The following is a 26831-nucleotide window of genomic DNA, read 5'->3' on the forward strand; positions in this document are numbered from 1 at the left end:
TACCTCGTTTCTGATCACGATTTCGTACCTGTATTTGTAGTTGTCCATTTGGACGACGGTGGGCGTTAGCCGTGTCTTGCAGCCGCAATATCTAGATGCTCGGTTTCGATATCCTTTTGAGGGATCCCTGCTAAACTTCGTGCGTGTAGCGAATGATTTTGTGACTCCATTGAAATCGTCGAGGTAGTTGATCTTCATGAGTGCTGCACAATGACAATATCAACAACGTCAAGTTAATCTTAATCGTATTACTACACAACATAATAAAAATATATATATTGTGCCACTGCGTTGGGATGCGAAATTTAACTTTATTCTTCCGTTTATACTCCTTGAACATCTTGTCAAATTACTCTCATGTCTCGATGACTCCAGCTGGAAATGGTGGCACCACGTTTACAATTTCGTCCCGATCTTCATACAGTGGTTCGACCTCGTCGTCAAACTTCGTAGCACGCTTCCGAGGGGTGTACTCTGGTAGATCATCAGCCTCGGCACCACCAGTGAAAGGGACAGTTTCTTCGGTCGCATCGTCTCCATAAACAACGCCCGGATCGTCAGGCTCAGCACCCTCAGCAGGTCGGTCCCCTCACACTCAGTATCGTCCAACGTTTCACGGTTCAGCACCACCTTCTGCTTTTTCAACACGGGCACGTGCGGCGAGTAGCGACGCTTCTTAGATGGTAACTTGGACTCTGCTGAACAACAGGACGCACAATGGTTTATTGCTAAAGCAACCAAACTTTTTAGCAACTTCATACCTGAGGTGGTTTTACGGTGATTATCGTCTGAATTCTGCGCTCGCGGCTTGTGAAACTTCTGCGCTGTAGCATACGAACAATCATTACATCACGCGTCAATACCAACAGACAATCAATCCCTAGACATTCCACCGCTTGATGAATATTCCTTGTCTTTCTACGTCGGATTCATCAATGGAGAGCTGTTCTTCATCTTCAGATTCGTCGTCTCGTCCAGGTCCATGCCGCTGGTGAAGCCACGGTCTCCTCGTCGTTGCAGTCATCCTTTTCGATGTCAAGCGTCGTGAGCATGTAGTTCCGGCTTATCTGGGGGGGGGGGGGTCTTGCGCAAGCTTCGCCATAATGCATGCAAACGTAGTCGTACACAACAAGCAATAGGCACTTAGTGGTATGTATGCACACGCCATCAGACGTCTCCAGCCATTATTGTATCAGGCGGTGCGTACCCCTCTGCTGGCGCCATGCGTCTTCCGGTGTTGCGTCGAATGACGTTCCGCGCTGCTCCGATCCTCCCTCCAGCGCGCGATTTCGAGAATGAACGGCTCTGAGTGTTCCAACATCGTATTTAACTTGAATCGTACCTTAGGGGATATATACGTACTTAAACGAGATATAGAGATTTTAGAATATAAATTACACATGGAATTATTAAATTCGTCTAAGGCAACCCTACATTGCTAAAAAGCGACCGTGCATGCCTCACCGTTAAGGTCGCGGTAATCAGTCCACAGAATCGCCTTGATTTACGGACATAAACTGGGGATCCCCGTCTTTTTTATCTTACCAAGCCAGACCTCTCTTCCAGCCATTCACTGCTATTCATTTTGCATTTATAAACATTCATATATATGCATCAGTCAGCGGCTGCGAGATCATAGAAATTTCAAGGCACACGCACCTCTTCCTGTCTGCCCCTCATGCACATCAGCTTCCTCGACTGGGGAGGGGGGGGGGCAAACAGCTAGTCCAAATTGCGCTGGAGTTTGAGAACGACGGAATACGAGTAGCATGGGACTACGTAGTGTGGCGCATGGCGAGGTCGAAGCGGACAGCCAGCCAGTTCCGGTTGCAGCTTGCATGTCTCAAGCGCACGTACGATAAGGAAGTCAGAAACTTCCCACGCAGCTTCTTTAGTGGATTTGCGCCAGAACGGCTATTGCTTTCGTCCAGGGAATGCCCACCTTGCACAATGTCTCGCCGCTCGCAGCTATCTGTGGTGTTGGGTTTTGGAGCCGAACTGTCAGAGTCCGGCGGAGGTTGCACCCTCCAGTGAAAGGCGACAGTGTGTCTTGATTGGCTGGTCTCCTTTACCGCGTTATAGTGACCTAGAAAACAATAGTGACCGAGGTCTCGGTGGGTCTAATAAAACCCGGGCCAAGGTTAAAAGCCTCGTTTTGTACCCATTTGGTGCCGTACCCTCGGCTGTATAGAGCCGGCTATACGATTTCCCATAGAGATCTGTTTACACTTGATATTTGTATATAGATATTGGACTAGCTAAATGGTGACCTACAGAGGCTTTCAGAGCCGTAGGATAAGAGAAATAAATCAGCAGTCTTCCCCCCAAGCCACCAAGGGTCAATTCCGTCTTCGGTAAGTCTAGATAGCTTGTCTTAGAGCTGGATACGCTCGTCCGCGTAGGATGCCTGTCAGCGAGCTTGAGGTACATTGAACCGAGAGTTTGTTGTTGGCCAGTCCAAGAGATAGAAGTGGCCGAGAGTTAGGGACGACAGAGAGTGTCGGCCCCTATATATCGGAGGAACCCGAGCGTTCCCGAGTGTATTTCACTACCGGTATTAGGCGTGACTGCCGGTACCTTCCTTCTGAGGGACTGCGGGGGTTCGCGCGAAAGCGCAATATTGCATTCTAGCTCTCGCTCGTGGCTAGTAGTGCAGGTTTTAAGGTTGGCCGAACTCAACCTTGATATACAGAGGTGCTTGCAACCAACCCGGTGTAAGGGATCGTTCCTGGTCTTCAGGTGTTGATCCAACGTTCGCTGACCTTTCGCAAGGGAAGCGTGTGTTGTTGGTGGGACTCATACCGTTCGGTTGTGAGATTTCTGCGTGCTCCTACACGACACATCTCTCCCGTAGTCGTCAGCAAGGACATCAATGGTGGCATAGTCACGACGGGGATACTCGACCCCATCAAAGGCGAAGGATCCAGTCGATGTGGCGGTGGAGCGCTCGTCCTGTGCAGCGGTAGAGGAGATGGGCGGTGCAGCGACGAAGGACCTGGCCGGTGCCGTGATCAGAGTGCCGACCTCTGCAGCAGCGGAGGAGGCGGTCGGTGAAGTGGTGGAGGAGTCGGCCGGTTCGGCGGCGGAGGAGTTGGCCGGTGCAGTGGTGTAACCGCTTTTGGATGTTGCTTGCATTGCCTGACGCGATACGTGTTCTCGCGTCCGTCTTTAAAGAGGTCACCGCCAATGATATTCACCAGAACGCTGGGTGAACGCAATACAACTCAGGGGAAGTACTACCGTTGGGTGTCGCCGACATGGTTGCTGCGATCGAGCCGCTGGACGAGCGCGAAGAGTTCCTGGACGTCTGCTCTGGACTAGGTAATATGCTGGCTCAAGTTGCGCTGACTACGAAGATCAGCAGGTACATTGGTGTTGAGGTCCGTGCTGGGCTTTGCTCGCTCGCAACACAGTGACACGAAGTGTTCCTGGTTTTTCTGTGACGCACCGCCGTCGCGATTCTGGTCTAAAATTTCGAGCATGGATACTATTGGATGAAATGGAGAATGTGACTCGGCTGTACCCGTGCGACACGGGTGACGTATGGAGTGCGACTGATTTATGGAAAGATCTTACGCCTAACCACAGATGGGCCCAACTGGCTGGAAGTGTGTATCCTGGATGTGTACAAATCCACGATTGCAAACCCGCATTATGTCCAGCCCCCGGACTTTCCCTTACGATGAGTGCCTAAAGCCTGGCGGAAAGTGCAGTTGAGAACGTATCTCAGATTGTACCTCATCTTGCTGTGGTTCAGAGCGACTACTAAAGATACTGAACCAAGATCATCCACTACCAACACCCAAGTCGTGCGCTGGAAGCCCAAAGAGTCTGGATGTCAAGTACATCCTGAATCCTGAATCCTGACTCCAAAATCCTGACTCCAGAATACCAGAATCTTGACGGTTGACCACTGACTATTTGACTTCGAAGACAGTGGTACGTCATCAAGTGAAACGCAATTGAACTACCGCCAACGAACCCAACAGAACTGTCGAGTCGACACTTTTGAAGCTACGAAGACAATGTACCCAGACCATACTGAAGCAAAGACAATTTGACCCAAGACATAGTGAAATCAAGATAAATCACCCAGAGCCGAGATCTAGAAAGAATTGATAGCTTAAGGCTTACAGCCAACAACAGAGTTTGTTTTACCCCGTACTGCGCAAGTGAATTCGGCCAAGCCTGCCGACGGAAATCCGGAGGACCCGAGACTACGACCGCGATACAACAAGGGGCGCTGCGACCATTAAGGACGGGTCGTCTGTGGCATCTCCACCTCATAACATCAAGTCCAGTTAGGTGGTGACCAGAGGCGCTCCGGCACCCTGGGTTGACCCACCTATTTCATATCCTAGTTGGGTCGCTAGCGTGCTGGTGTTTGCCCATTTCATATTCCCTTGCTATTCGAGGTGACTGACTAGCAGTTGTCCCCCGAAGTGATAGTTTAACTGCTGTGTGTATCGACTGACTATAGTATTTGATAGTTTCTCTCTTAATTGAGAGTGGTGCGCGTTTTATACGAGTGTTCAGACTGACTAGGTGTCTGAATTGTAAGACTCGAGTGAGCCTAGCGAGTGACCCACCGTCCAAGGGTCGAAAAGAATAAGTGACGGCTATTTGTATTGTATATAACTCTGTATTTGTTGGCTATTGGTGTTTGGGGTGCATCCTGGGTAAAGGTGCATCCTGAATTTCCGATAATCTGGGTGTGAAATCCAGACTACACTCTGCCATTCTGTCGTTGAGAGTGCATCCTGAAGTGGACGTACGCTCGGCACAACTTCAAGGCCACAAGCTCGGTGAAGTGCCGTTTCGTCAAAGACAAACGAGCCGACAGGGATTCCGCAAGGTACCCACGCCACCAAGAACCCAAGGTTTCGCTTCGCGGTGAGATCTTGGATACTTGTTGACTCCTACAAGTCTTCCCCCTTCAATTCCTGGAGGAGGAATTCCTGGAGCGCGCTATACGAACCCCCCTGGGCGGTAAAGGTTTCATCGACCTCGCCACAGCTGGTGCGCGTGCCCGGATTTGATTATCGAGGATTTCAACGAGCCCAAGTGTTGAAGAACCGCTGAGTGCCCGTCAACGTCTGGATTCATTCAGAATGCCGGAAGGACGAGGGCCGAAGAAGGCTGGACGCGGAGGTAGCGGACGCGGTGAGGCGTCACGTCAGTCGCGCCGTGTGCAAGGATTGCCGGCGGAGGAGCACAAGGATCTGGACACCATTTCCAGAGAGGCTCGGGCTGCGCGGAAGGCTGCTCGCGAGAGCGAGGCAGCGCAAGGTGGGGACGCCGCGGTGTCTCCAGTTCAAGATCAACCGGTTGCTGAGCCGCAAACCCAGGATGACCAAGATTCGTCCAGGATGCGAGGTTCGACAAACGTGAGTCGAGGATTGGGGATGCCTGGCGTCCCGGAGGAGCACACCCGCGAAGGTGGTGCTCAGGCGTCTGAGGGAGGCGTCGAATTGGTTGAGCCCCCGGAGGTGGTTGACTTGGTTTCTGAGTCGTCAGCTTCGGATGATGTCGTGGAAGTGAAGCGGGAGTCCGTACGCGTGAAGGAGGAGGAGAAGACCCAGGATGCAGCTGTGTATCCTGACTCGCCACCACTCGCATCGGAGGCTCCTGCGCCAAATCCTGACGTCTTGCCCAAGTTGGAGTCGCGGACTGATGCTCAAGGTGTGAGTTCTGGAGCTCTGGCGGCCGTGGCAGAAGACGTGGTGCTGGATGGCGAGCGCGCAGTGATGTACGTTCGCCGGGAAGTTCGACGTTGGGAGGAGTTGCATTCTGGACGAATTGCACCTCCGAATGTGGATTTTGCGTGGCCAACACCAAGGCCGGATGTCAACACGTACTTCGAGGCGGCGTTCGCGACGGGAGACTACTTCAAGTGGCGTTCTTCGATGGAAAGTCAAGATGACGCCTGGATCTCCGAAGTGAATCCTGTCCGCTGGGGTGTTGGCACGGCCCAAGATCTCACCGCGATCCAGATCCCGCCGACGATGTTGACGTCACGCGAATGTGTCGTTGTCCTGCAGACACTGCTCTTTGAAGCCGGTTTCGAGTTCTCTAACTTGATTCCTGAATGGTCCAAGACGCATGTGTCCAGGATTCCGGATGACTTGGTACGCAGTGTGACGAGTGAAGTTCAGGCGTGCCTTGCTGTTGAACTCATGGAATGGAGGCAAGTCATCGCTGGAGTGCGCTTCAAGGTGATTCCCTTTCTTGAGGAGAAACCTGTATCCAGGATTCAAGAGCAATCGCCAAGACTGGAGTATCACACTCAAGATGCACAAGGCGATCTATTGATGACTGACTACGACACGGATGTGCTTGGACAAGAGTTTGTCTTGAGATTCAGGGCAACCGGACTCAGGGTAACCAGGAGTCCTCGGGGATCAAGCGACAGCGAGCCTCGGTTGAAGCGCTCCCAGCATCGACCACCGCGACCGCTGGTACCTTCGACTCCGTCCGCACTGTCCACTCCGTCGCTGTCTTCATTGCCAGTGTACCAATCTTCGACGAGTCAATCGCGTCAAGATTCGAGTGTCCAGGATGTCGTAACCCAGGACGCCGAGAGTCAGGATGCTGAGGCCATGGACACAGTCTCTGCCACGCTACCTAGCGTCATTGGCACCTCAAGATCTTCGGATGAGAGTGTAACGTCAGGGGCGCAGACTTCACGAGGAAGTTCATCGTCTTCATCATTGATGTCGACCGGTCGGAGCGCGTCGTCACACATGCCGTACGCTGGAGGTGGTGCTTTAGCACTCGTAGCTCAAGGTGGAGGTGGCGTTGCCGCTGCTGACGCTTCGATGGGGTTCTACGTAACCAGAACAGTGCTTCCACCTCGCCCCGCTCTTGTTAACCAGGATGACGTCGTGATGGCTGAGCCTGAGCAAGCTATCCAGCCTGCCATGTCCAAGCCGCACGTTGAATCCAGGATACCATCAGTGACATCCAGAGGTGCGGCAGTGAATCCTGATGAAGAAGACTCTGGCAGTGAGCGGCGAAGCAGACATCGGAGCTCGAAGGGCGACTCGCGTTCACGACACTCGTCGAGATCCAAGTTACCGTCGGTATCCAGTCGTTCCTCCAGGAAATCGTCTCGGCATTCCAGATCAGCGTCGTCCGTCAGCTCTGGACCAGCCCAAATCGAGTTGAATGTCTTACGGCACCAGCAAGAGTGGCAGGCCCGAATGGAGAACGAGCAGAAGGAATTTCTCGCCAGAGAACGCTTGGAAGCCATGGAGCGAGAGCGACGTAGAGACCAACGCGATCTGGATGCACGCCGACATGTCCAAGAACTCACGGATCGACTTGTACGTGCTGAGACTGCTCGTCTCGAAGCTGAACGCCGTGCGCAAGACTTGGAAGCGCGTCAGACCCAGGATGAACGACGAGCTCAGGAATCCGCCCAGGATGCAGCGCGAGCTGATGTCCTGGAGCAGGAACATCTGGGTGCTGCCTACGCTGAGCGCATGCAAGCGGAGATTGACGCGGAACGCGCGCGCTGGGATGAAGGTGTGCAGCGGGAGCAAATGTCGGAAATGGAGAGCCTGAGGCAGAAAGTCCAGGATGCAGAGGCTGCACTGGGACAAGAACGTGAGACTTCCAAAAATATGCAGAAGTTTCAAGCTGGGCAGTTGCGCGACCTTCGTGCAACATTGGCCCAAGTTCAAGCGTTTCGTGCAACTCATCCCCCTCATTCAGCAACTCAAGTCAAGATTGAAGGGTCTCCTCCCCCTGATTCAGCAACCGTGTATCCAGAAATCAGTGGCGTCATCAGACATGTCGCAAATGTCGCAAATCAGGGAGATGGAAATCTGGGTTCAAAGAACATGACCGAAGTCGCAGCCGCACAACTGCTCGCGACTGTCCAGCGGCCATTCCCGCAGAACCAAGAGAAGCATGTGAAGAGGGATAATGGTGCTGAAGACGCCGCGGCGGCGCAAAGTGTCCAGGCGACGCAAGGGGCGACAACAAGGACGTTCGTATCCAGGGCGCAGTCCGCATCCAGGACACAGGGGACATCCAGGGCGCAAGGTGCATCCAGTGCAGAGCAAACTCCGCATTCTGGCTCCAGGCGCTCCGACGACAAGAGGAAGCCGCCCAAGAAGGAGAAGCGTCAGGACGCTAGCCCACCAGCGGATCCGGACCCAAGTGGCGACTCGAGCAGCGAGGATTCTAGCTCAAGTGAGTCCGACTACGACTTCGGGCAAGATGCGGATAGTAACCTGACCGCGGCGAAGACACCAGAAGGGACTACGTTGCTGACATTCCGGCCGTATATCAACTCGCACACGTTGAGCGAGTTCGACACTAAGGCCGCGATCAGGGAGCGTGTGCACTGGTGGGAGCAGTTTGCTAACCTGGCTGCCCAAGGTGCCTGGTCGAACAAGATGCGAATCCAGGAACTCAAGCTGAAGCTGTCCGGAGCAGCGCGTGATTGGTTCAACCAACTGCCGAAACACACGCAGCGAGATTGGAAGGAGCTGGCGACGGCATTCCGGAAGAAGTATTGCAAGGCCCGCGCGTCGTACTCTGAACGGTATTACACGATGGAGATGCGATCTTCTGAAAGTGCCCTAGATTTCTTCTATCGCCTGAATTCTGCTGCAGGCAAGGCTGACATTGATTTCAGGAAGTCAACCAAGCGTCTGGAGAAGCACATCCGCCGGTTCATCACTAAGCTGAAGGAGACACGCCTGAAGACGTCCCTGCAAGGTCAACGTTTCAAGAGTATTTCTGACTTGGAGTATGCTTTGGAGCAGGATGAAGAGGTGTGGACCCAGAACGAGCGTGATGCTGCTACGTCCAGGAATCGTGACTTCCGCGCTGGAAATCTTTCGAATCCAGGACGGCCTCGCCCCAAGCGCTTTGAGCGTGCGTACCTCACCCAGAACGCCGACTTTGGCGTGAAGATGAGTGAGTATCCAGAAGAGCTACCCCGAATGCAGGATGCTGTGGAGGAATCCGGAGTGTCAGTCCAAGGAGTGGATCCTGGAAGTCAAGACACCAGAGACGATGGAGGCGCCTTGAATGCTGGTCCTTCTGGTGCAGAGTGGACACAGACGCTCACGAACGAGGTGTACCGTGTGATGGATAATATGGGTTGGAGACCACCTGGACACGCGTCCCATGGCAATCCAGTGCCGAACTCAGGGCGTCGCGAGAACCCGAACTGGGACAAGTATTGCGAGAAGTGCCGCAAGTGGGGACATCCTGAGGAGAGCTGCTGGAAAGACATCAAGTGTGACCGCTGTCAAGAATTGGGACACCCGACTCACATGTGCCGCGCGCAACCATGCGACAACTGCGGCAAGCTGCATCAAGGAAAGCCGTGTGAAGATTGGAAAGCGTTGGAAGACCTGAAGAAGCTCGCTCGCCAAGGCGCACTCAAGGACCTGCCAAGCCACATCCTGGATAAACTCCTGGATGGCGAGGCCAGTACTGGGAAGCCGTTAAACCTCTAAGCCCGCTGGATGGGGATCCAGTACGCGTCGGGCAGAGGAAGGCCCCAGAATTGTGTGTCCTAGTGTTTGTAGGCCCAGAGCTGAGAAGAAGATCCCAAGATAACCAACAATGCATGACAACTTTGGCTCAAGATCCGACTTTACATCCTAGCCAACCGAATCCAGACTACATGAATCCTGATACCACTGATGAAATCGTGGAGTACAGGCTTTATCCTGGACAACGGTATGGTTGGTGGGAAGATCATAGTCTGGAGTCGAAGAAGCGTGATGTAGTGATGGTGCACGGTGCAGTCAATGACTATCGGACGAAGATTCTCCTGGATACCGGCGCGACCGTGAGCATTGTGAGTCTTGACTTAGCGCGTAAGTTAGGACTCAAGCTCCGGACGCACAAACAAACGAAGGTGTCTGGAATGGGAGGAGTGCCGACGTACATTTCTGCTAGTGCCCAGGTGAAGATTACTCTCGGTCCGAGAGTGGTGTACATCTTGGATGTCTGGATTGCGAATATCGGTGAAGGGATTGATGTGCTTCTTGGAGTTGGCTTCATGTATGCGGCTGGGATTCGGATCAGTGTTCGAGAAGGACTAGTCACGCTTCCTGACGAAGAAACAATCGTGATGTGCGGGTGGTCGTCACAACGGCGATTGGGTGTGGATTTACCAATACATGCTCAACGCTACATGTACTTACGCCCTGGTGAAGATTCAGTTGTACGTATCCAGTATGGTCAGGCCAACCCACAATCTACGGTTGTGTGGGCTGGACGTGGTGATCAATGGGTAACGCAGATTATCTACGCTGCGAAATCCTGGCCTATTGCTGTGCGAGTGGTAAATGCTTCGACCAAAATACTCTGGATCGACGACAAGATGCCTTTAGCCAGGATTGTGGAGTACGGGTCCTTTCCACAAGCCGGTCGATTTGTGCGGCCTGGATCTCCAGCGTATCGTGAGTGGCAAGGTCTCATTCAGGAAATTGTTTCGTCGCGGGATGCCAAGATTCGTGCTAAACGTCTGGCTGAAATCCGAGAAGCGTTTGACTCGCCATGCACCAACACCAACACCAACACTCCAAAGTACAAGTGGCCAACAAAGTTGCTGACGCGACCGAAGGATGGTTCGAACAGAGTGCAGATGGTGAGGTTACACCCTGAGTCAGGCACGCGTCGAGTGCGTTTCACCCGGGACGCCGCTACCCAGACTGAAGACGATTCTGAAGAGGACATTGTTCTCATGCGCAGTGTTGGAGTGGAGGCCAGTGACCTTGTTGATGGTTCCAGTGACGGCATTATGGAGGCTGTGCCCTGTGGTGAGAATGACCCAGAATGCACGACATCAGAAGTCGCAACGGATGATGAAAACTTGGATCACGGTTCAAAAGGTATCAACAACCTAGATGCTAGTGATTCCCTGGATTTGCCGGTGGCAGTCATGACTGGCACGCCTATGGACAAGCTCAAGAAGGAGTATGACCGCTGTATGCGAGTTACTGTTGAAGAGCTTGACTTAGAGCCAGCAGTTTATATGCGCGAAGGCAGCGAAATCCTGTCTCAGTTACGCGACCAATTGGCCTTACTTCCTGACTTGCAAGACCTGTCTCCAGAATGCAATATCGAGGAGGCAGATGTTGGTGATCCAGTGAAGTCCACGCCTGAGATGGTCGACAAGTTGAGACGAATCCTGAAGCAGCATCGTAAGATCTTCCTTGGTGACGGTAATGCTGCTCCTGCACCTGCTCGTGGAGTGGTCTGTGACTTGGACGTCGGCGATGCGAAACCTGTTGCTCAGCGACCGAGATCCATCGCGCCTCACTTGATGCTCAAGGTGTACGAACTCTTGAAGAAACTCTTGGAAACCGGACTCATCGAGCATTCTGAATCGCAGTGGGCATCACCGATTGTGATCGTTCTGAAGAAGAATGGGATTGACATCAGGATGTGCATCGACTATCGTGTGGTGAATGAGTTTATCAAGTTACTACACTACCCTCTGCCACTCATTGACGACTTGCTGATTGGTTTTGAGTCGGCCATGTGGTTTATGAGTCTGGATATGGCAAGTGGATTCTGGGCTGTCCTAATGACCGAGCGAGCCAAGCTGATCTCTGCGTTTGTGTGTCCGTTTGGGCATTTCCAATGGATCCGGATGCCGTTTGGCCTAAAGAACGCCCCACTCATTTATCAAGCAGTCATCAACAACTGTCTGTGGGGATTCGTTCGCCTGGATTCTGAGGAAGAAGCAAAGGTGGACCCTGACGTACTTGATTTCCTGAAACTTGATCCTCTGGAACCCAGGAGTCCTGATAGTACTGAGGAGGATTTCTCGATCTTGACGGATAAGATGACAGTCTTCCAGCGTAACATCCCAGCCCCACCTCGGATGGGTCCTGTGCTCGGGCGCAGCTCGTACATTGACGACATCGCTCATGGTGCACCAACATGGGATCACCTGTGTGAAGACTTGCACGCTTTACTGTTTCGGTTACGCTATTGGAATATCTCTGTAAGTCTACCCAAGAGCGAATTTGGCAAGTTGTCCATCCCGTACCTCTCGCATGAAATTAGTGCTGAAGGTATCCGGGCGAAGCCAAAGATTGCGAAGGGAGTCCAGGATTTGCCGTTCCCGAAGACACTCAAGGGAGTGCAGTCTTTCATGGGAAGTCTGAATTACTATAATAAGTTTATCGAAGACCTCCCCGTGATCGCCGCTGTCCTATATGAGCTGACGGACGAACAGATACGTGCTGGACGAGACTTGTCGCGAGCCAAGGAAGCGTTTGAGATCCTGAAGCGCAAGATTGTATCGACTCCACTACTGCGGCATCCTGACCGCACACGACCATTTGTGATCATCCCGCATGCTAATCAGTGGGCAGCGTCTGCGGTGCTAGGCCAAGAGTACGATGGAGTCATTCATCCGGTTCGCTTCACGGGGCGTGTCCTGAACGACGCTGAGCTGAGATACCAGCTCGCCGAGAAAGAAGTGATTTCAATCATGCGAGTCCTAGAAGTGTTCAGGAATCTGGTGGAACACAGTCCAAAGATCGTAGTATACACCCGATACTCTGTGCTTAAGTGGCTACTGACATCCAAGTCGGCAGACGGTAAGAACGTCAAGTGGGGCGTAATCCTGTCACACTGGAATCTGGAGATCCGCAGAGTGCAACGTGATGAAGACGGACTACCTGCCATCCTAGATGCAGGAATCACACCTAGAGAACACCTGGACGAAGTCGCGGAGAATTTGATCCCGGCTAAGGGTCGAGTCGCACCAATAATTCCCATTAGTCTGGAGATGTTGGGTGCTGACTTTGAAGGCCACATCCTGAGTTTTGACGGTGCCGCCAAGACGTCTACACGCCGTGGCAGTTGCGGATGCATTCTGTGGCGCCTCCCTGGATGGAAGGTCCTAGATGCACAAGGATTTGTTTTGGAAGATGTGACCGTGAATGATGCTGAATACAGTGGGCTGCTCAAGGGATTGAACATGGTGTTAGAACATGACGTCCAGGAGATCGTTGTGGTCGGTGATTCCAGGATCGTCATCCAACAAGCACAAGGCTTGATCAATTGTCACCAACCAAACCTACAACGGAAACTAGCCGAGTATGAAGCTCTGAGACCAAGATTCAAGTCTGTCAGACTGGTGCACGTTAAGCGTGAATTCAACCAGGCGGCAGACTACTTGACATCTAAGACGCTACTGCTTGACGAGTCTTGGAAGGTTGAGGACGAGGACGAGCTGACACACTTGCAATTGGTGTCCAAGATCCACGAGAAGCTGATGAAACCCGCTCAAACCCTGAATGCGGGAGTGCAGGACGACAATGGCCAGGATGCTGATTCCACGAATCTCCCTGGACCAGAGTCCGCACCTCTGCCACTGGCCGCCAAGGTGCTTGTTGCCGTAACTCGTGCACGACCTCAGGATGAACCAGACCAAGGCGATGTGATGGGCCCGATCGAGTACCAAGCGGAACGATGGCGACGTATTAAGCTGCATCAAGACAAGGACGCTTTCCTGATGCAACTCAAGGATTTCCTGAAGGGTGATGTAACAGAGATGTCACACGCCCAAACCAGGAAGCTTGCTAAAGTCGCCGATGATTTCGTGCTTGACTCTCGGGAAGTCATCTACCGCCTGAGTCGGTCTACCAGAGATCGCCCACGTGACATGGTCGACGAACTCAGACTAGTCGTGCCAAGGAGTCTACATTCAGATATGCTGCACTACGCACATGAGGATTTCCAAGGTGGACACCAAGGGATCACGCGGACGTATGAGAAGCTTCGTTCTGAATTCTACTGGTCCGGTATGTATGCCGATGTTGAGAAATTCGTCAAGGAATGCGTAGATTGCGCCAGCGGCAAGGGGCGTCCTCCAAATCCTGGACCTTCGCCTGGAAACATTGAGCCCAGACGACCGTTCGAGGTTGTGTCCATGGATTTTGTGACGCACATGCCTAAGTCGGACCGCGGAAACACTTTTTTGCTCCTATTCCAGGACATGTTTTCGGGGTTCGTGATGTGTAAACCCATGAGTTCTACGACGGCCCAAGATGTCGCTGAAGTCTACGAAGAATGCGTATTCAGGAGGTTCGGAGCGAGTTCTATGATAAGACATGACCAGGATCCAAGATTCATGAGTGAGGTCTTCACGCGATTCCGGGAACTCTTGGGTAGCAAGCAGCGAGCCACTCTGGCGTATCGCCCTCAAGCCAACGGCCAGCAGGAGAGATCTGTGCAGACTGTGGTGCGAAGCATCCGCGCGTACGTTGCAGAAGCCGACCAGAGTGACTGGGATGATCATGCAGAGCGACTGATGTTCGCTCTCAATTCGTCATTTGATGCAACGAGACTGGATACCCCCTTCTTCCTGGTGCACGGCTGGGACGCACACGGTACGGTGTCTGCTATGCTTGGACCCAAGCCGTCGAGCGTCCAGGAACGCACTGCGTATGACTGGCGTCGGAAGTTGCAGCGTGATTACAGCTACGCTCAGGCTTGTGCCAAAGACCTGCAAAAGAAGGCTAAACGCATGCGTTCTGCTGAGCAGACCAGGAAATGGAAAGAACTGTCCGAACGTTTGAGAGCTGGCTTCGCTGTGGGCGATGCTGTCTGGTTATATATACCGAAGGTGCAGCCCGGACTCAGCCGAAAACTAGCTCACATGTGGCATGGTCCATTCCGTATCCAGGAAATGCACGACGACTTCAGAGTGAAACTCAGGATTGAGAACTCAGGATATCGTGTTAATCCTTGGGTGCATGTGAGTCGACTAAAGCCTAGAGCATTGTTCCCAAAGCGACCCGCTGTGGAAATTGACGTGGAGGAAGATGACGATTTCGACGCAGCCTTGTTACCAGAAGACAGCTGGGAACCTGACGTAGAGAATGACGAGTATGAAGTCGAGCAAATCCTAGATTTACGCTGGACTAAGAGAACTCGGACATCAAGGCGCTCTCGCGAATACCTTGTGAAATGGAAGGGCTACGATGAAACGGAATGGTTACCTGTGTCGAGGCTTAACTGTGGTGCTCTATTATACGAGTTCAACCAAGGTGCGCGCGCAAGAGCCCGTTTCCAGGCTATGCAAGCTGGAGATGATCATCCAAGGAACTAGTACCTTGGATGCAAGAAATTGCCCAAGATGCCAACACCCGGACCTTCAAATGCTGGAGTCTGGCAATGAACGCATTTTGGATTCAGATCGTCGAAAGTGAACAAGTCTGGAGATGGAAGTGACTTTGATTGAATTTTATCGTGTGTGGAGTTATGAACGGCGACCTTGACCAAGTGATTTCGAAAGCAAGGTGAACAGAATGGAATTACGAGAGTTATTGTGAGAGGGCTGAAGTAAATGGAAAAAGACCTGGATTGTATTAAGTGGAAACACTTATTGAATGCAAAAGACAAGGACTAAAATCCAGGATGTTGGAGCCACTCGCTCACTTGGTGCAAATGAGGTTCTCCTTGCGCTCCGAAGCCGACAGCATACGTGCCTTCAATTCCGTGGGAACATACTGGAGCCATTCAGACTTGCTGGATGCAGTGTTCCACTGCGTGCGAGCAGGTTCTCGCAAGTCAGTCTCCGCAAGCTGGATTTCCAAGTCATCACACTTAGGACCGCCTAATTTCTCGACTCGCGGGTCTTGCCAAATCCAGGCGCAACATCGGTCTGGTAGCTTCCATAATCCAGGCTCATACAGCAACGTCTTCACGAATCCAGGAGTAGCAAGTGCCCGCTTCACGAGACTCTGGTAGCGGCGACGCAGAGCGTTACGGCGAGTGACACGTCCACTGTGGATAGCGAGAGACAAGTCATCAGCTTCTTGGTCAATTGTCACCCAGTGCCCACACTCCCAGAATGCACGTGCGTTTGTGTGCATGAACTTCACGATCTCTCCCAACATCTTGAGAGTATCCAGAGACAGCGTGCTGCGACGATGGAAGAACAGAACTCGGTAGCGACCTTCGAACATGACGGTCCATGGTTCCGACTTTTCCAATTCGACGTATGCGTCAGAATCCCAACGCTTCTTGGCCAAGTCGCTTGCGTACTTGTGCACCTCGTAATCTGGAAAACCTGGGTCCTGACCCGACGAGTTTCTGGATGTGCTGACATACTGGACCAAGATGCCAAGGTGTCTCCAAGATGTTTCATCATCGTCAGGTGTTTCGATAGTCATCAATTCTGCCGCTGTCAACGAGTCGTACTCCCTGCGAGCCAAACGAGACCGGTGACGAGAGGGGCGGTTGCCAGATGACTTGAGCGACTTCTTGGCCTTTGACTTCGACTTGTGTCCAGAACGTGAGTCCAGACGAAGACGCTTGTGTTCCTTGCGTCTGGAGGTGGCCGGCGTTTCATCCGAGTCATCACTGGAGCTGATGTGTGGGCGCTTGGATCCAGACTCAGCATCCGACTTCTTGGACTTCTTGGGTTCCGGGTCTTCTTCTTCACTCTCGCTGGAACTGGACTCCGAATCGTCATCATCCTCCACTTCTTGTGCCGGAGGCGCGTAGTCTGGATCAAGTTCCTTGTCGTCGACCACGGACTCTGTCTCGGAATCAGGATACACGATGGTGTGGTCATCCAGGTTACCCCAAGACGGAGGCACTTCCCCGCGGCGCAGCTTGCGATCCAGGCGCTCATCTGCCATCTTGTAATATGTCGTTGGCACATACCTGGCCCATGGAGTCAAATCAAGACGACGCCAGTACATCATGCTGACCAACATCTTGACCAGTTGCGGTTGCCTAAAGAACCCATGTGCTGGCTTGTCTTGGTCAAGACGCCTCATTGCCGTTTCATACTTGATTCCAGCCAGGATAATCTGCCGGACGTCAGGACGCACTTCTTTCCAGATGACACGCCCAGGAAGCATCTTGCATGCAGCCTCCTTGGAAATGGTGGTCTTCTCACCGGCCTTGCGCACTGAGTCGCGGCCTGGGTGATGAGTCGATGGTCGCCTCTGGACTTTGGGAGACTTGGTCTTCTTGAGTGACTTTGGAGTAGGCGACTTCTGCGAAGACTTGTCACCAGAATGCGGCTTGGACTCCTGAATGCCAGATGGACTGGTTAAGTCCAGAATGACAGGATTCGAAACCGGAGGCTTGGGAACTGGAACAGCCAGACGAGACGCAGGAAACGTTGGAATTGGAGCCTTGCGTTGATCCATAGCCGTGATGTTGACGACAGTGTCCCAAGCAGACGGAGGAACGCAGCCATTCACGCAGTGCACAAACAAGTCATGCAGCCGATCCCAGTTGCCGGAGACGTCAGCGTGCTTCTGCATGAAGGCGGACAGCGTCCAAGGATCCATGGTACTGTCGTCCAGGCGCTTCTTCAGGATGCCAACTTGAGTCTCTGCGTCGTCGACACGGGCCTTCAACTCGGACTTCTCAGCCTCAAGCGCGTCGATTTGGTCTTGGTATCGAGACTTCAACGCCTGGACTTCGTCTTGGTCAGAGGCCTTGATTTCGTTGGCCTTGGCAAGTGCAGAAGTCACCTCTTGGTGCCAGTGTGCGCAGACGAACTTCCATTCACGACGAAGATCACCATTGATGCGCTTGAACTCCAGAGCGTCTTTAATCGCGGCTTCCTGACCACGCTCAATCTGCGCCCGAAGTCGACGATGTTCACCCAGAACAAGACGCAAATACATCGAAGTGCGGAAGACACGCGAGGCGAGTTGATCCGGAGGAAAGTGAGTCAGGATCGAGGCGAATTCACGTCGCGTGCCAATGTCGTCCAGACTGGAGGTCAATGCATCCAGCCGGAGCGGATCTTGTCGCGCTTGCAGGAGGTACTGACAGGCATTCATGTCAAACAGACGCTCGAATTCAGAATTGTCGTCCGCGTTCATCTCTTCGAAGCCGATCAATGCTGTAGTGCCCCCGTATCCATTCATCGTGAAACCGCCGCCGCGCGTGTCGTCCACCGTGGCTGGAACTCCCACCAAGTATGTCTTGGTGCCGGTGTCTGGGAGGGAAGGCAAGGTCCAGCGCGCCGAAGAATCAGGAGGCGCAAAAGTCTCGGGCCGAACGGTTTGCTGTGACAGGACGCCCTTGTAAAAGAGCGCGTCGACGTCTTCCATCCGCACGTAGCGTGGCCGCGAGAAGGAAGGCAACACGACACCCTCGCCCATTGGAATGGGGCTGACGCCACCACCACCAGTGTCTTTGCTCTCGTCGGGGGCGTTCTCGGCGCTGTCGTCACCATCAGGCTGACGCAGGATGATCGCCTGTGACTCGCCGCTTGAAGGCTGGCTCGAGTCTTCTGGGGGGCGCTTCTCGACGTCACCAGTGCTGGGAGAAGAAGCAGAAGCCGGAGGAGGCTGTGTGCTGTCGCCGCTGGCCGCTGGCGTCGAGGAAGGCGCTGGGGCCAGGGCGTTGCCGGTCTCCGCCATGTTTACAAGTTGAGAAATCGCGATATGACCGCGTATTGCACGTGAATGCTGTGGTATCCGGGAGGAGAACATTGAAGATGGATCGTGACCGACCGTTGGAGAGACAGGGTACGGCAATGCGCTGAATTCTGGCAGACGGCAGAGTGCAACGGCAGCGTTTGATTCGATTTCTTGGGTTGGCTCCCGTTTGAATGTCCTGGCCATGATTCGCCAGCTCGGGGATATTTCCTCTCTGATGGATCTGGACCAGGAGGGGCGGTTGACACGAAGTGTTCCTGGTTTTTCTGTGACGCACCGCCGTCGCGATTCTGGTCTAAAATTTCGAGCATGGATACTATTGGATGAAATGGAGAATGTGACTCGGCTGTACCCGTGCGACACGGGTGACGTATGGAGTGCGACTGATTTATGGAAAGATCTTACGCCTAACCACAGATGGGCCCAACTGGCTGGAAGTGTGTATCCTGGATGTGTACAAATCCACGATTGCAAACCCGCATTATGTCCAGCCCCCGGACTTTCCCTTACGATGAGTGCCTAAAGCCTGGCGGAAAGTGCAGTTGAGAACGTATCTCAGATTGTACCTCATCTTGCTGTGGTTCAGAGCGACTACTAAAGATACTGAACCAAGATCATCCACTACCAACACCCAAGTCGTGCGCTGGAAGCCCAAAGAGTCTGGATGTCAAGTACATCCTGAATCCTGAATCCTGACTCCAAAATCCTGACTCCAGAATACCAGAATCTTGACGGTTGACCACTGACTATTTGACTTCGAAGACAGTGGTACGTCATCAAGTGAAACGCAATTGAACTACCGCCAACGAACCCAACAGAACTGTCGAGTCGACACTTTTGAAGCTACGAAGACAATGTACCCAGACCATACTGAAGCAAAGACAATTTGACCCAAGACATAGTGAAATCAAGATAAATCACCCAGAGCCGAGATCTAGAAAGAATTGATAGCTTAAGGCTTACAGCCAACAACAGAGTTTGTTTTACCCCGTACTGCGCAAGTGAATTCGGCCAAGCCTGCCGACGGAAATCCGGAGGACCCGAGACTACGACCGCGATACAACAAGGGGCGCTGCGACCATTAAGGACGGGTCGTCTGTGGCATCTCCACCTCATAACATCAAGTCCAGTTAGGTGGTGACCAGAGGCGCTCCGGCACCCTGGGTTGACCCACCTATTTCATATCCTAGTTGGGTCGCTAGCGTGCTGGTGTTTGCCCATTTCATATTCCCTTGCTATTCGAGGTGACTGACTAGCAGTTGTCCCCCGAAGTGATAGTTTAACTGCTGTGTGTATCGACTGACTATAGTATTTGATAGTTTCTCTCTTAATTGAGAGTGGTGCGCGTTTTATACGAGTGTTCAGACTGACTTGGTGTCTGAATTGTAAGACTCGAGTGAGCCTAGCGAGTGACCCACCGTCCAAGGGTCGAAAAGAATAAGTGACGGCTATTTGTATTGTATATAACTCTGTATTTGTTGGCTATTGGTGTTTGGGGTGCATCCTGGGTAAAGGTGCATCCTGAATTTCCGATAATCTGGGTGTGAAATCCAGACTACACTCTGCCATTCTGTCGTTGAGAGTGCATCCTGAAGTGGACGTACGCTCGGCACAACTTCAAGGCCACAAGCTCGGTGAAGTGCCGTTTCGTCAAAGACAAACGAGCCGACAGGGATTCCGCAAGGTACCCACGCCACCAAGAACCCAAGGTTTCGCTTCGCGGTGAGATCTTGGATACTTGTTGACTCCTACAAGTCTTCCCCCTTCAATTCCTGGAGGAGGAATTCCTGGAGCGCGCTATACGAACTCCCCTGGGCGGTAAAGGTTTCATCGACCTCGCCACAACAGCCTATCCGCTACATCGAAAAGTGACGATGAAGGCTGCAGATATGCGGGACGTACTGCTTATGGTCGACATAATCCCCGTCGTACGTTCGTAAATGGTCGATTTTAAAGTCGCAGTAACGTCATTCGTGATTATGGCGGGAGTCGTTAATCCCACCGCGACTTTCCTTCACGCCACCACAATGTACCCTAAATCTGATACTCGTTTCTAAATCCCAGAAAGTTTCTATCCAACCTCAGTCATCAAAGTCCACTCAGAGCAAGAGGTCGTTAGCAGCCTGGCGGACGACGCAGCGTCGGCGTGCCGCGCCGCACTTGAGACGCAGGAGAAGTTGGTAATGAGGAGCTTTCATCGGGTGGGGAAACATGCTAGGAGGTTGATGTGCTAACATGGACTCTTCCTTGTGTATCTCCATCAAGCGTTGGAACTCTGCAACTCGCTCAAGAAACAGTCAAGTCAACAGCCCGCGCAATCGGTTACGCCGTGGCGATATTGCGCTCAATCGACAATGCTTCTAAAATAAAGAGTCTTGTTACCCTCGCTTGTGACCGCCATGGCAAACCTGCTCCATACAAGCCCAAGCCTGGTGCCAAGCGGTGCAGTAGAAGATCTACTCGCAAGTGTAATTGTCCTATGCGAATTTACATAGTCAAAGGCATATCAAGTAACGAGCGTACAAGCTTGCGATTGACATTTACAAAGTAAGCCCGGATGTTATTCTACTGCATTGCATATACAAAGTCAACTACTTCAAGATGCCATTATTGAATACTGTTGGAGTGACAGGTATGAATACTACAATTCACGTAGCCCAGGCTTTTTTGCGAGCTGAAAAGCAACCTGACTATCGTTTTGCAATGGAACAATTAAAGTCAATGATGGATTTGTATGACATTCCTCTTCCTCAAGCCATTCTTGTCGATTGCGAAGTTACACTTTTAAACACTCTGGAAATTGTTTATCCTAATGTTCCTGTGTTGCTTTGCATTTGGCATGTGGGAAAATATGTATAAAAAATCACGCTTGTAGAGGTGCTTTCTCACAAATAAGAGACGAAGAAACATCTACATCGAAGAAAGAGTTCAGAAAAGTTTCTGATGAGCATACTGCTTTCTGTAATGCAGTACGCGATGTTCTCAATGCAAAAACAGAAGATGAGTACGAAAGCCGTCGAATTATTCTGCAAACGTTAAGTAAACCTGAATCCAACTGTGTCAACAACACTTGGCTTGACATTTGGAATTTTAATGTGGTTCGTGTCTGGACCAAAAAATGCTGTCCATTTCGGCCTACAGGCCACGTCAAGAGTGGAGTGGTACCACTCAGCACTTAAGAAATGGCTTGTCAATTCTGACGGTGGCCATTTTACCATTTATCAGCGCATGTGTTCTTGGTGGCAATTATCAATACGCAAACACACTAAGGAAATCTCTGAATCAATTGTCAAGAGTATCCGAATCTTAGAAAGTGGGCTTTTCCGAGATGTGAATGGTGTCATTCACTCCAATGATTTGTTGTTGTATTTGGTTCAAACTAGAAGGATCCGTCAAGGAGAATGTAGCGGAGAATTCATGCATACGTTGGGTATTCTGTGCATTCATAAACTCTCGTGGAAGTGCAATAAAGAAAGGAAGTTTTGAAGGCCTCAAATGTTTATGCTCACTGGTGGATAGAAAGAGGCAATTCAAAACCACCAAGGGCTCCTGTGACGATTGCTCCACTTTGGATCTCTGACCGTCGAAGTGCACGAGTTAATGATAAAGTTGCCAAGAACAGAAAACACACGAGAGGATCCGGGGCAAGTGGGACTCGCAGAGACCCGTCCGGGATTGAACTACACCCTCCAATGCCATCCCTGAACGATGCGCTATCAAGAACCCAAGAGACGCCGTACATGATCGCCAACATCACGAATTACCTGTAGCATTCAACATACAAAACCCTTCCAAATGTATACAGTTCATGTACCACCACCAATTCATCCTGCGTCTCAAGTGCGGCGCGGCACGCCGACGCTGCGTCGTCCGCCAGGCCGCTAACGACCTCTTGCTCTGAGTGGACTTTGATGACTGAGATTGGATAGAAACTTTCTGGGATTTAGAAATGAGTATCAGATTTAGGGTAAATTGTGGTGGCGTGAAGGAAAGTCGCGGTGGGATTAACGACTCTCATTCTGGCGACGTGGCACGATAATTTGCGGACATATATATGCATACGCCTGTACCCTCTGTTCTGATTAGTAGAAACAAAACACGGTAACGTCGACAGGCTTAAAAGCTAAAAGGGCACACAATTCGCCCTTGGAGGAAGTGTGTTCGCGCAGTATTTTGAAAATATGCTCAAAGGGCGAAAAATGTACCCTTTTTACCGCGAAAGGGTAATAATACTAAGCATATTAGTATTATTGTGCCTTTCTGCCAAAACGCTCTCCGTTGTAGGGTCCTACGCAGGAAGAGGGGTCTTACGAGAGCTCTCCTAACTGACCTGGTGAAACCCACTACAAATTGCCTTAACCCTAATGTGAAAAACAGGACTGTTCATTCCGTGTGCATGCACTCCAACCGCTTGTGTGTCGTGGGTGTGGCGGCCTCCCACCCGCTCAGTGGTGAAATATGACCTAAAACAAATTGAAATTTAAGAATGCAGACTGGATTACTGGTTTGTTCACACTTGCTTAACCGGACAGAAGCCAAATTGTCATCGACATTTCCTGTCATCTTGAAAAGCAGGTACCAACGGCGAAGACTTCGGGCGGAAACTCCTAAGACCTCGGACACAACAGTAATTTCAGTGTTGTATGCGAACTGTAAAACAATTTCGCGCCAGCCGATATCGGTTGAGTAGCCCATAGACGCTTTGATAATGCTAGTGGAGACATTACGAAGGACAAAATGGCCGGTGGATTGTGGCCATTCGGTCTTTAGTTTGTAAAAGATACTCTTTAGCCCAAATCGGAAGCCTTTCGTAAGACTTACTTTTCTTACATTCACTGATACTCGCGAAACTACTGAGATTCGATTGGGTGAATATGTATTTTGTCTTGCCTCCAGTCAGTAAATGGCAGATTCCGGACGTCACCCGGATGAAAACCATACGGAGCAACGGAGGCATGCCAGACAAAATATGCCCAATCAACGTCGGTTTATTTATTCCGGATGACAGTGGGTAGGTTCAAAATGCAATTCAATGAATTGGAAAAGCTTTATTATCAATTAAATAAATTACATACAAATCGGTGGCTATCTGTTTGCGACAGGTCAGCTCACCCCTCATGCCTCCAAGATCTCCAAACCACAGTTCGTGCCAACGCCGCTACCCATCCCCACCCACGCCGGAGTAGCTCAGCGGAAGAGCGGGAGGCTTCACCTCCAGGTCGCTGGTTCGATCCCAGCCTCCGGCAACCTTTGTGCGATAATGTGTGTGTTGTGGCTCTATGTGGACAGGATACAGATGGAAACCTGCTATACAAGGTCGACAACTGACCACTGGTGAGATGAAGGCGTACATGCATCAGCAATGGACCCGTTCGACTTCAGCGCAAGGTATTGGGTGCCCAGCGAGCGATAAGCCTCTGGATGGGAGGTTCGCAGCTGTCGCCAACCCTTTCGCAATGACGACGCCTTAGTGGTCGGCTTTTTGGCGTCGAAGGTGTGCAAGCGCTCGTTTGCGGTGCGATCCATCGACACGGCCAAGGTGCTTCCAGGTTTGGTATGCTTCTACGCTGGATCGCTCAGACTGTGCAGGTATCTGTAGCGGCGCTTGGTAAAGTACTTGGACAATGTTGATTGCTGCTTTTGCACCCGCTCGTTTGTTTTGCTCTTTCTTTCCTTTAATCGTTTCCCATATGCAGTTCGTGTACCAGTTGAGCAAACAGCCAGCGAGTATCGATGCTGTAGCGGATAAGGAGCGGTAACAACAAGTGCGACGAATTAGCGGCGACGTTCTCCATTTGATCCAGCGCTTCGTGAGCGACAGGAGCTCTGGGCAAGCTCACTACAGCGTCTTCTACACGGCCAAGTCTGTCACTGATCACGGTGAGCTGGCCCAAGATGCTCTCTAAGATTGATGCAAGCAGCACGTTCCCTCCGGTGGCAGCACCGCTAACTTGAGCGCGGTTGACTGTGCGCCACCGCGTAACATGGTGGCGTCCCCATTCGCAGCACGTCGCAGTGAAGACTCGGCAGCCGAGATACGCGTTAGTGGCAGAGATGTCTCTATCAAGTTCATACAGGTAAAGCGGTACGTGTAGCGGCTTGGTGGTGATGTTCTTTGCCGATTCTAATACTGCATCCATGTGTAATATCAGCGCGGCGAATGTGGCGTTCACGACATCTTGAGCAACGTTGTACCATGAGCCAAGCGAGCCCAGGACGTGCTGGAATAGCTCGATCTGCAGCGTGACTAACTGGCCAAACTCCGCCACGGTCAACCGCTGCTGCAGATCGGCGATAGTAGGTGTTGATACAGGTAAGCCTGAAGCTTCATACACCGCGAGAACTTTGCCTACGCTCTGATCGTCACGTGTTGTCGTTCCTATATAGGCAAACGCTTTTGGAAGAGACTCCAGCAGCCAAGCTCCACGCGTAGAGATCCACTGAATCGATAGTTTGGCGAGGCGTTGGCGTACGCGGCAGACCCTCGCCTCAAGAAGTGGCTGGTCATATTAGGGGTGGTGCCTTGACGCAGCGCGGGGGGGCATCTCTTTCACAGTGTCCCTGATAACTTCGGTAATGTAGCCTGCAACGTTTGGACACTTTCGTTCTCGCTTCGGCGCTGGTTGTCTTTCGTTTTCTGTGGCATTCTGCTGGTTTTTTCCAGTACAGGACTGCCAGTTCCTGGGTGTACGTCTGACTGCCAGGCAGGTCCGACACGGCGTACCGTGGCACAAGTACTCAAATGATTCATCATAGCAAACGAGGAGCATGCCGAACGAGTGAAGCATGCACTGCTGTCACCGTTCGGGGGCCTTGTATATGGAGACGCCCTGGACGACAGACGTCTTTATGCGAGCAATGTGCAGGAACAACTCACCGGCTGCCGCGAGTGATAGCTGCTGCTTGCGAGCGAAGCAGGTGTCGATGGCCCTGCGACATCATCGTCAGGAGGACAGCATCGTGCACGGACTTCAACCCCGTGGCCACATCCGCGTTAGCAACTAGATGCTCTACTAGCACGCACAGATCGTTAATAGTACACCCGGGTGCATCTTTGGTTTGCACGTTTGCGCGGAGGTTGCGTTCTTCAATTGCTCTTGCCATCTTGTCACGAAGTTTAGCCGCACGCTGCGAGTCAGAGAGGGAGCTTGGGTAGCGCTCGCGTAACATATTCGATACTTGCGAGTAGTATCCGAGGGCTGTTGACTTCGACAACAGCCCATCGGCAGCTCGAGCTCTAGAGCTCTTCTTGGTCTGCAAGAAAATCGTAAAGGTGGTTAGTAGGGAGTAGAAATTTTGCCTAGGGAGACTAGCTTCTTGAGTGTGTGAGAAATGCATGCCATCTAAGGCCTCTAGTTAATCCTGTTGATACTCAAAACTCACCAAACAACTTTTCAGCAGCCAGCTCTTGGCCCATGGTCCCAGCTGGGGTGTCCAGCCCTCGCGCTGCTCTTCGCATCATGACTGACACGGCTGATCGAACGTAAATGGCTTGTGGTGCTCTCTGGTAGCACTGTGGCTTCTCGCTATTTTAGTGGAATGACACTTCAATGTTGAACGAAATTGAACTTATCGGTATATCAGGCTGAAAGGAAGTCAGCAGGGAAACCTTGTTAATGGTAAACTCCATGCTGCTGGTGATGGTAACGGAACTACCTGGAGATCATCGCTACAGGCCAGCAGCAGTCGACAACAGTGCTAGGAGAGACGCATTCTGCTTACTGTAAATGGAAGAGTGCACGGCATGTCGAGGACATTGTTCGAGTCGAGAAACTTTCGGAATGACTTAAAGACATTCAGCTATCGGTCGCAGTGGTTTGATAAAAGCGGATTTGAATGTACCGCAGCGTTCCCAACTTGCTAAACTCAAGACGATTCTTCAGTGCTGGAACGCTTCATTATTCAGCCGTAATAACGCAGAAAGCGTGATCATGTTTCTTAACCCGTTACTTTTGGAGGAAGTTGGCGAACTAGGTTATTTAGTCATGCTGAACTCCTTCTTGTGAAGCGACCTCGTCAGTCACAGCCCAAGCTCGTCGCTGTATGCCTCAACTATCTAGTAGTTGTGGCTTCATCGTGAATTATTCTTCGTTGCGATCGCTCGTTGCAGTGCAAGTGGATAGACACATCAAGCTGGGATGGCACAACGGTGCCTAAGCAGCGTTGAACGTTTCTTGTCGATGTGTCTTGCTTGGCCTAGTGTTTGCCTCGATGATAAATAGCAACAATGTTCGAGGCGAGGCCTCAGAATCGAGAGCCCGGGTCATCACTATTCACGATGACCTCCGCCGTGGATAGGAGAACTAGCATTGACAGTGAGATAGCATAATACCTCACCAAAAGCTGCTCGGAAACGATGTACTTCGATTATCGAAATCGGCAACAGCTGCAGGACAGATATCACCACGTTGACCTCAAGCT

At 51.7% G+C, this 26831-nt stretch overlaps 3 protein-coding genes across 3 annotated transcripts; 1 reads left to right on the forward strand and 2 right to left on the reverse strand.

The window, feature by feature from the left end:
- Positions 1 to 355: 355 nt before the first annotated feature.
- Positions 356 to 18392, reverse strand: KRP23_10217 (uncharacterized protein; the record flags this gene model as incomplete). The annotated part of the gene is made up of 4 exons (XM_067880640.1): positions 356 to 534; positions 594 to 695; positions 762 to 824; positions 17819 to 18392. 4 exons carry the CDS (start codon positions 18390 to 18392, stop codon positions 356 to 358), a joined length of 918 nt encoding a protein of 305 aa, XP_067742047.1.
- KRP23_10218 (uncharacterized protein) lies at positions 5112 to 7167 on the forward strand (the record flags this gene model as incomplete). Its single annotated transcript, XM_067880641.1, has 2 exons — positions 5112 to 6969; positions 7124 to 7167. 2 exons carry the CDS (start codon positions 5112 to 5114, stop codon positions 7165 to 7167), a joined length of 1902 nt encoding a protein of 633 aa, XP_067742048.1.
- KRP23_10219 (uncharacterized protein) lies at positions 7173 to 7460 on the reverse strand (the record flags this gene model as incomplete). The annotated part of the gene is made up of 1 exon (XM_067880642.1): positions 7173 to 7460. One exon carries the CDS (start codon positions 7458 to 7460, stop codon positions 7173 to 7175), a length of 288 nt encoding a protein of 95 aa, XP_067742049.1.
- Positions 18393 to 26831: the final 8439 nt, after the last annotated feature.

Source organism: Phytophthora ramorum (genome assembly GCF_020800215.1).
Source record: "Phytophthora ramorum isolate Pr-102 chromosome Unknown Phyram_PR-102_s0009, whole genome shotgun sequence".
NCBI lineage: Eukaryota > Oomycota > Peronosporomycetes > Peronosporales > Peronosporaceae > Phytophthora > Phytophthora ramorum.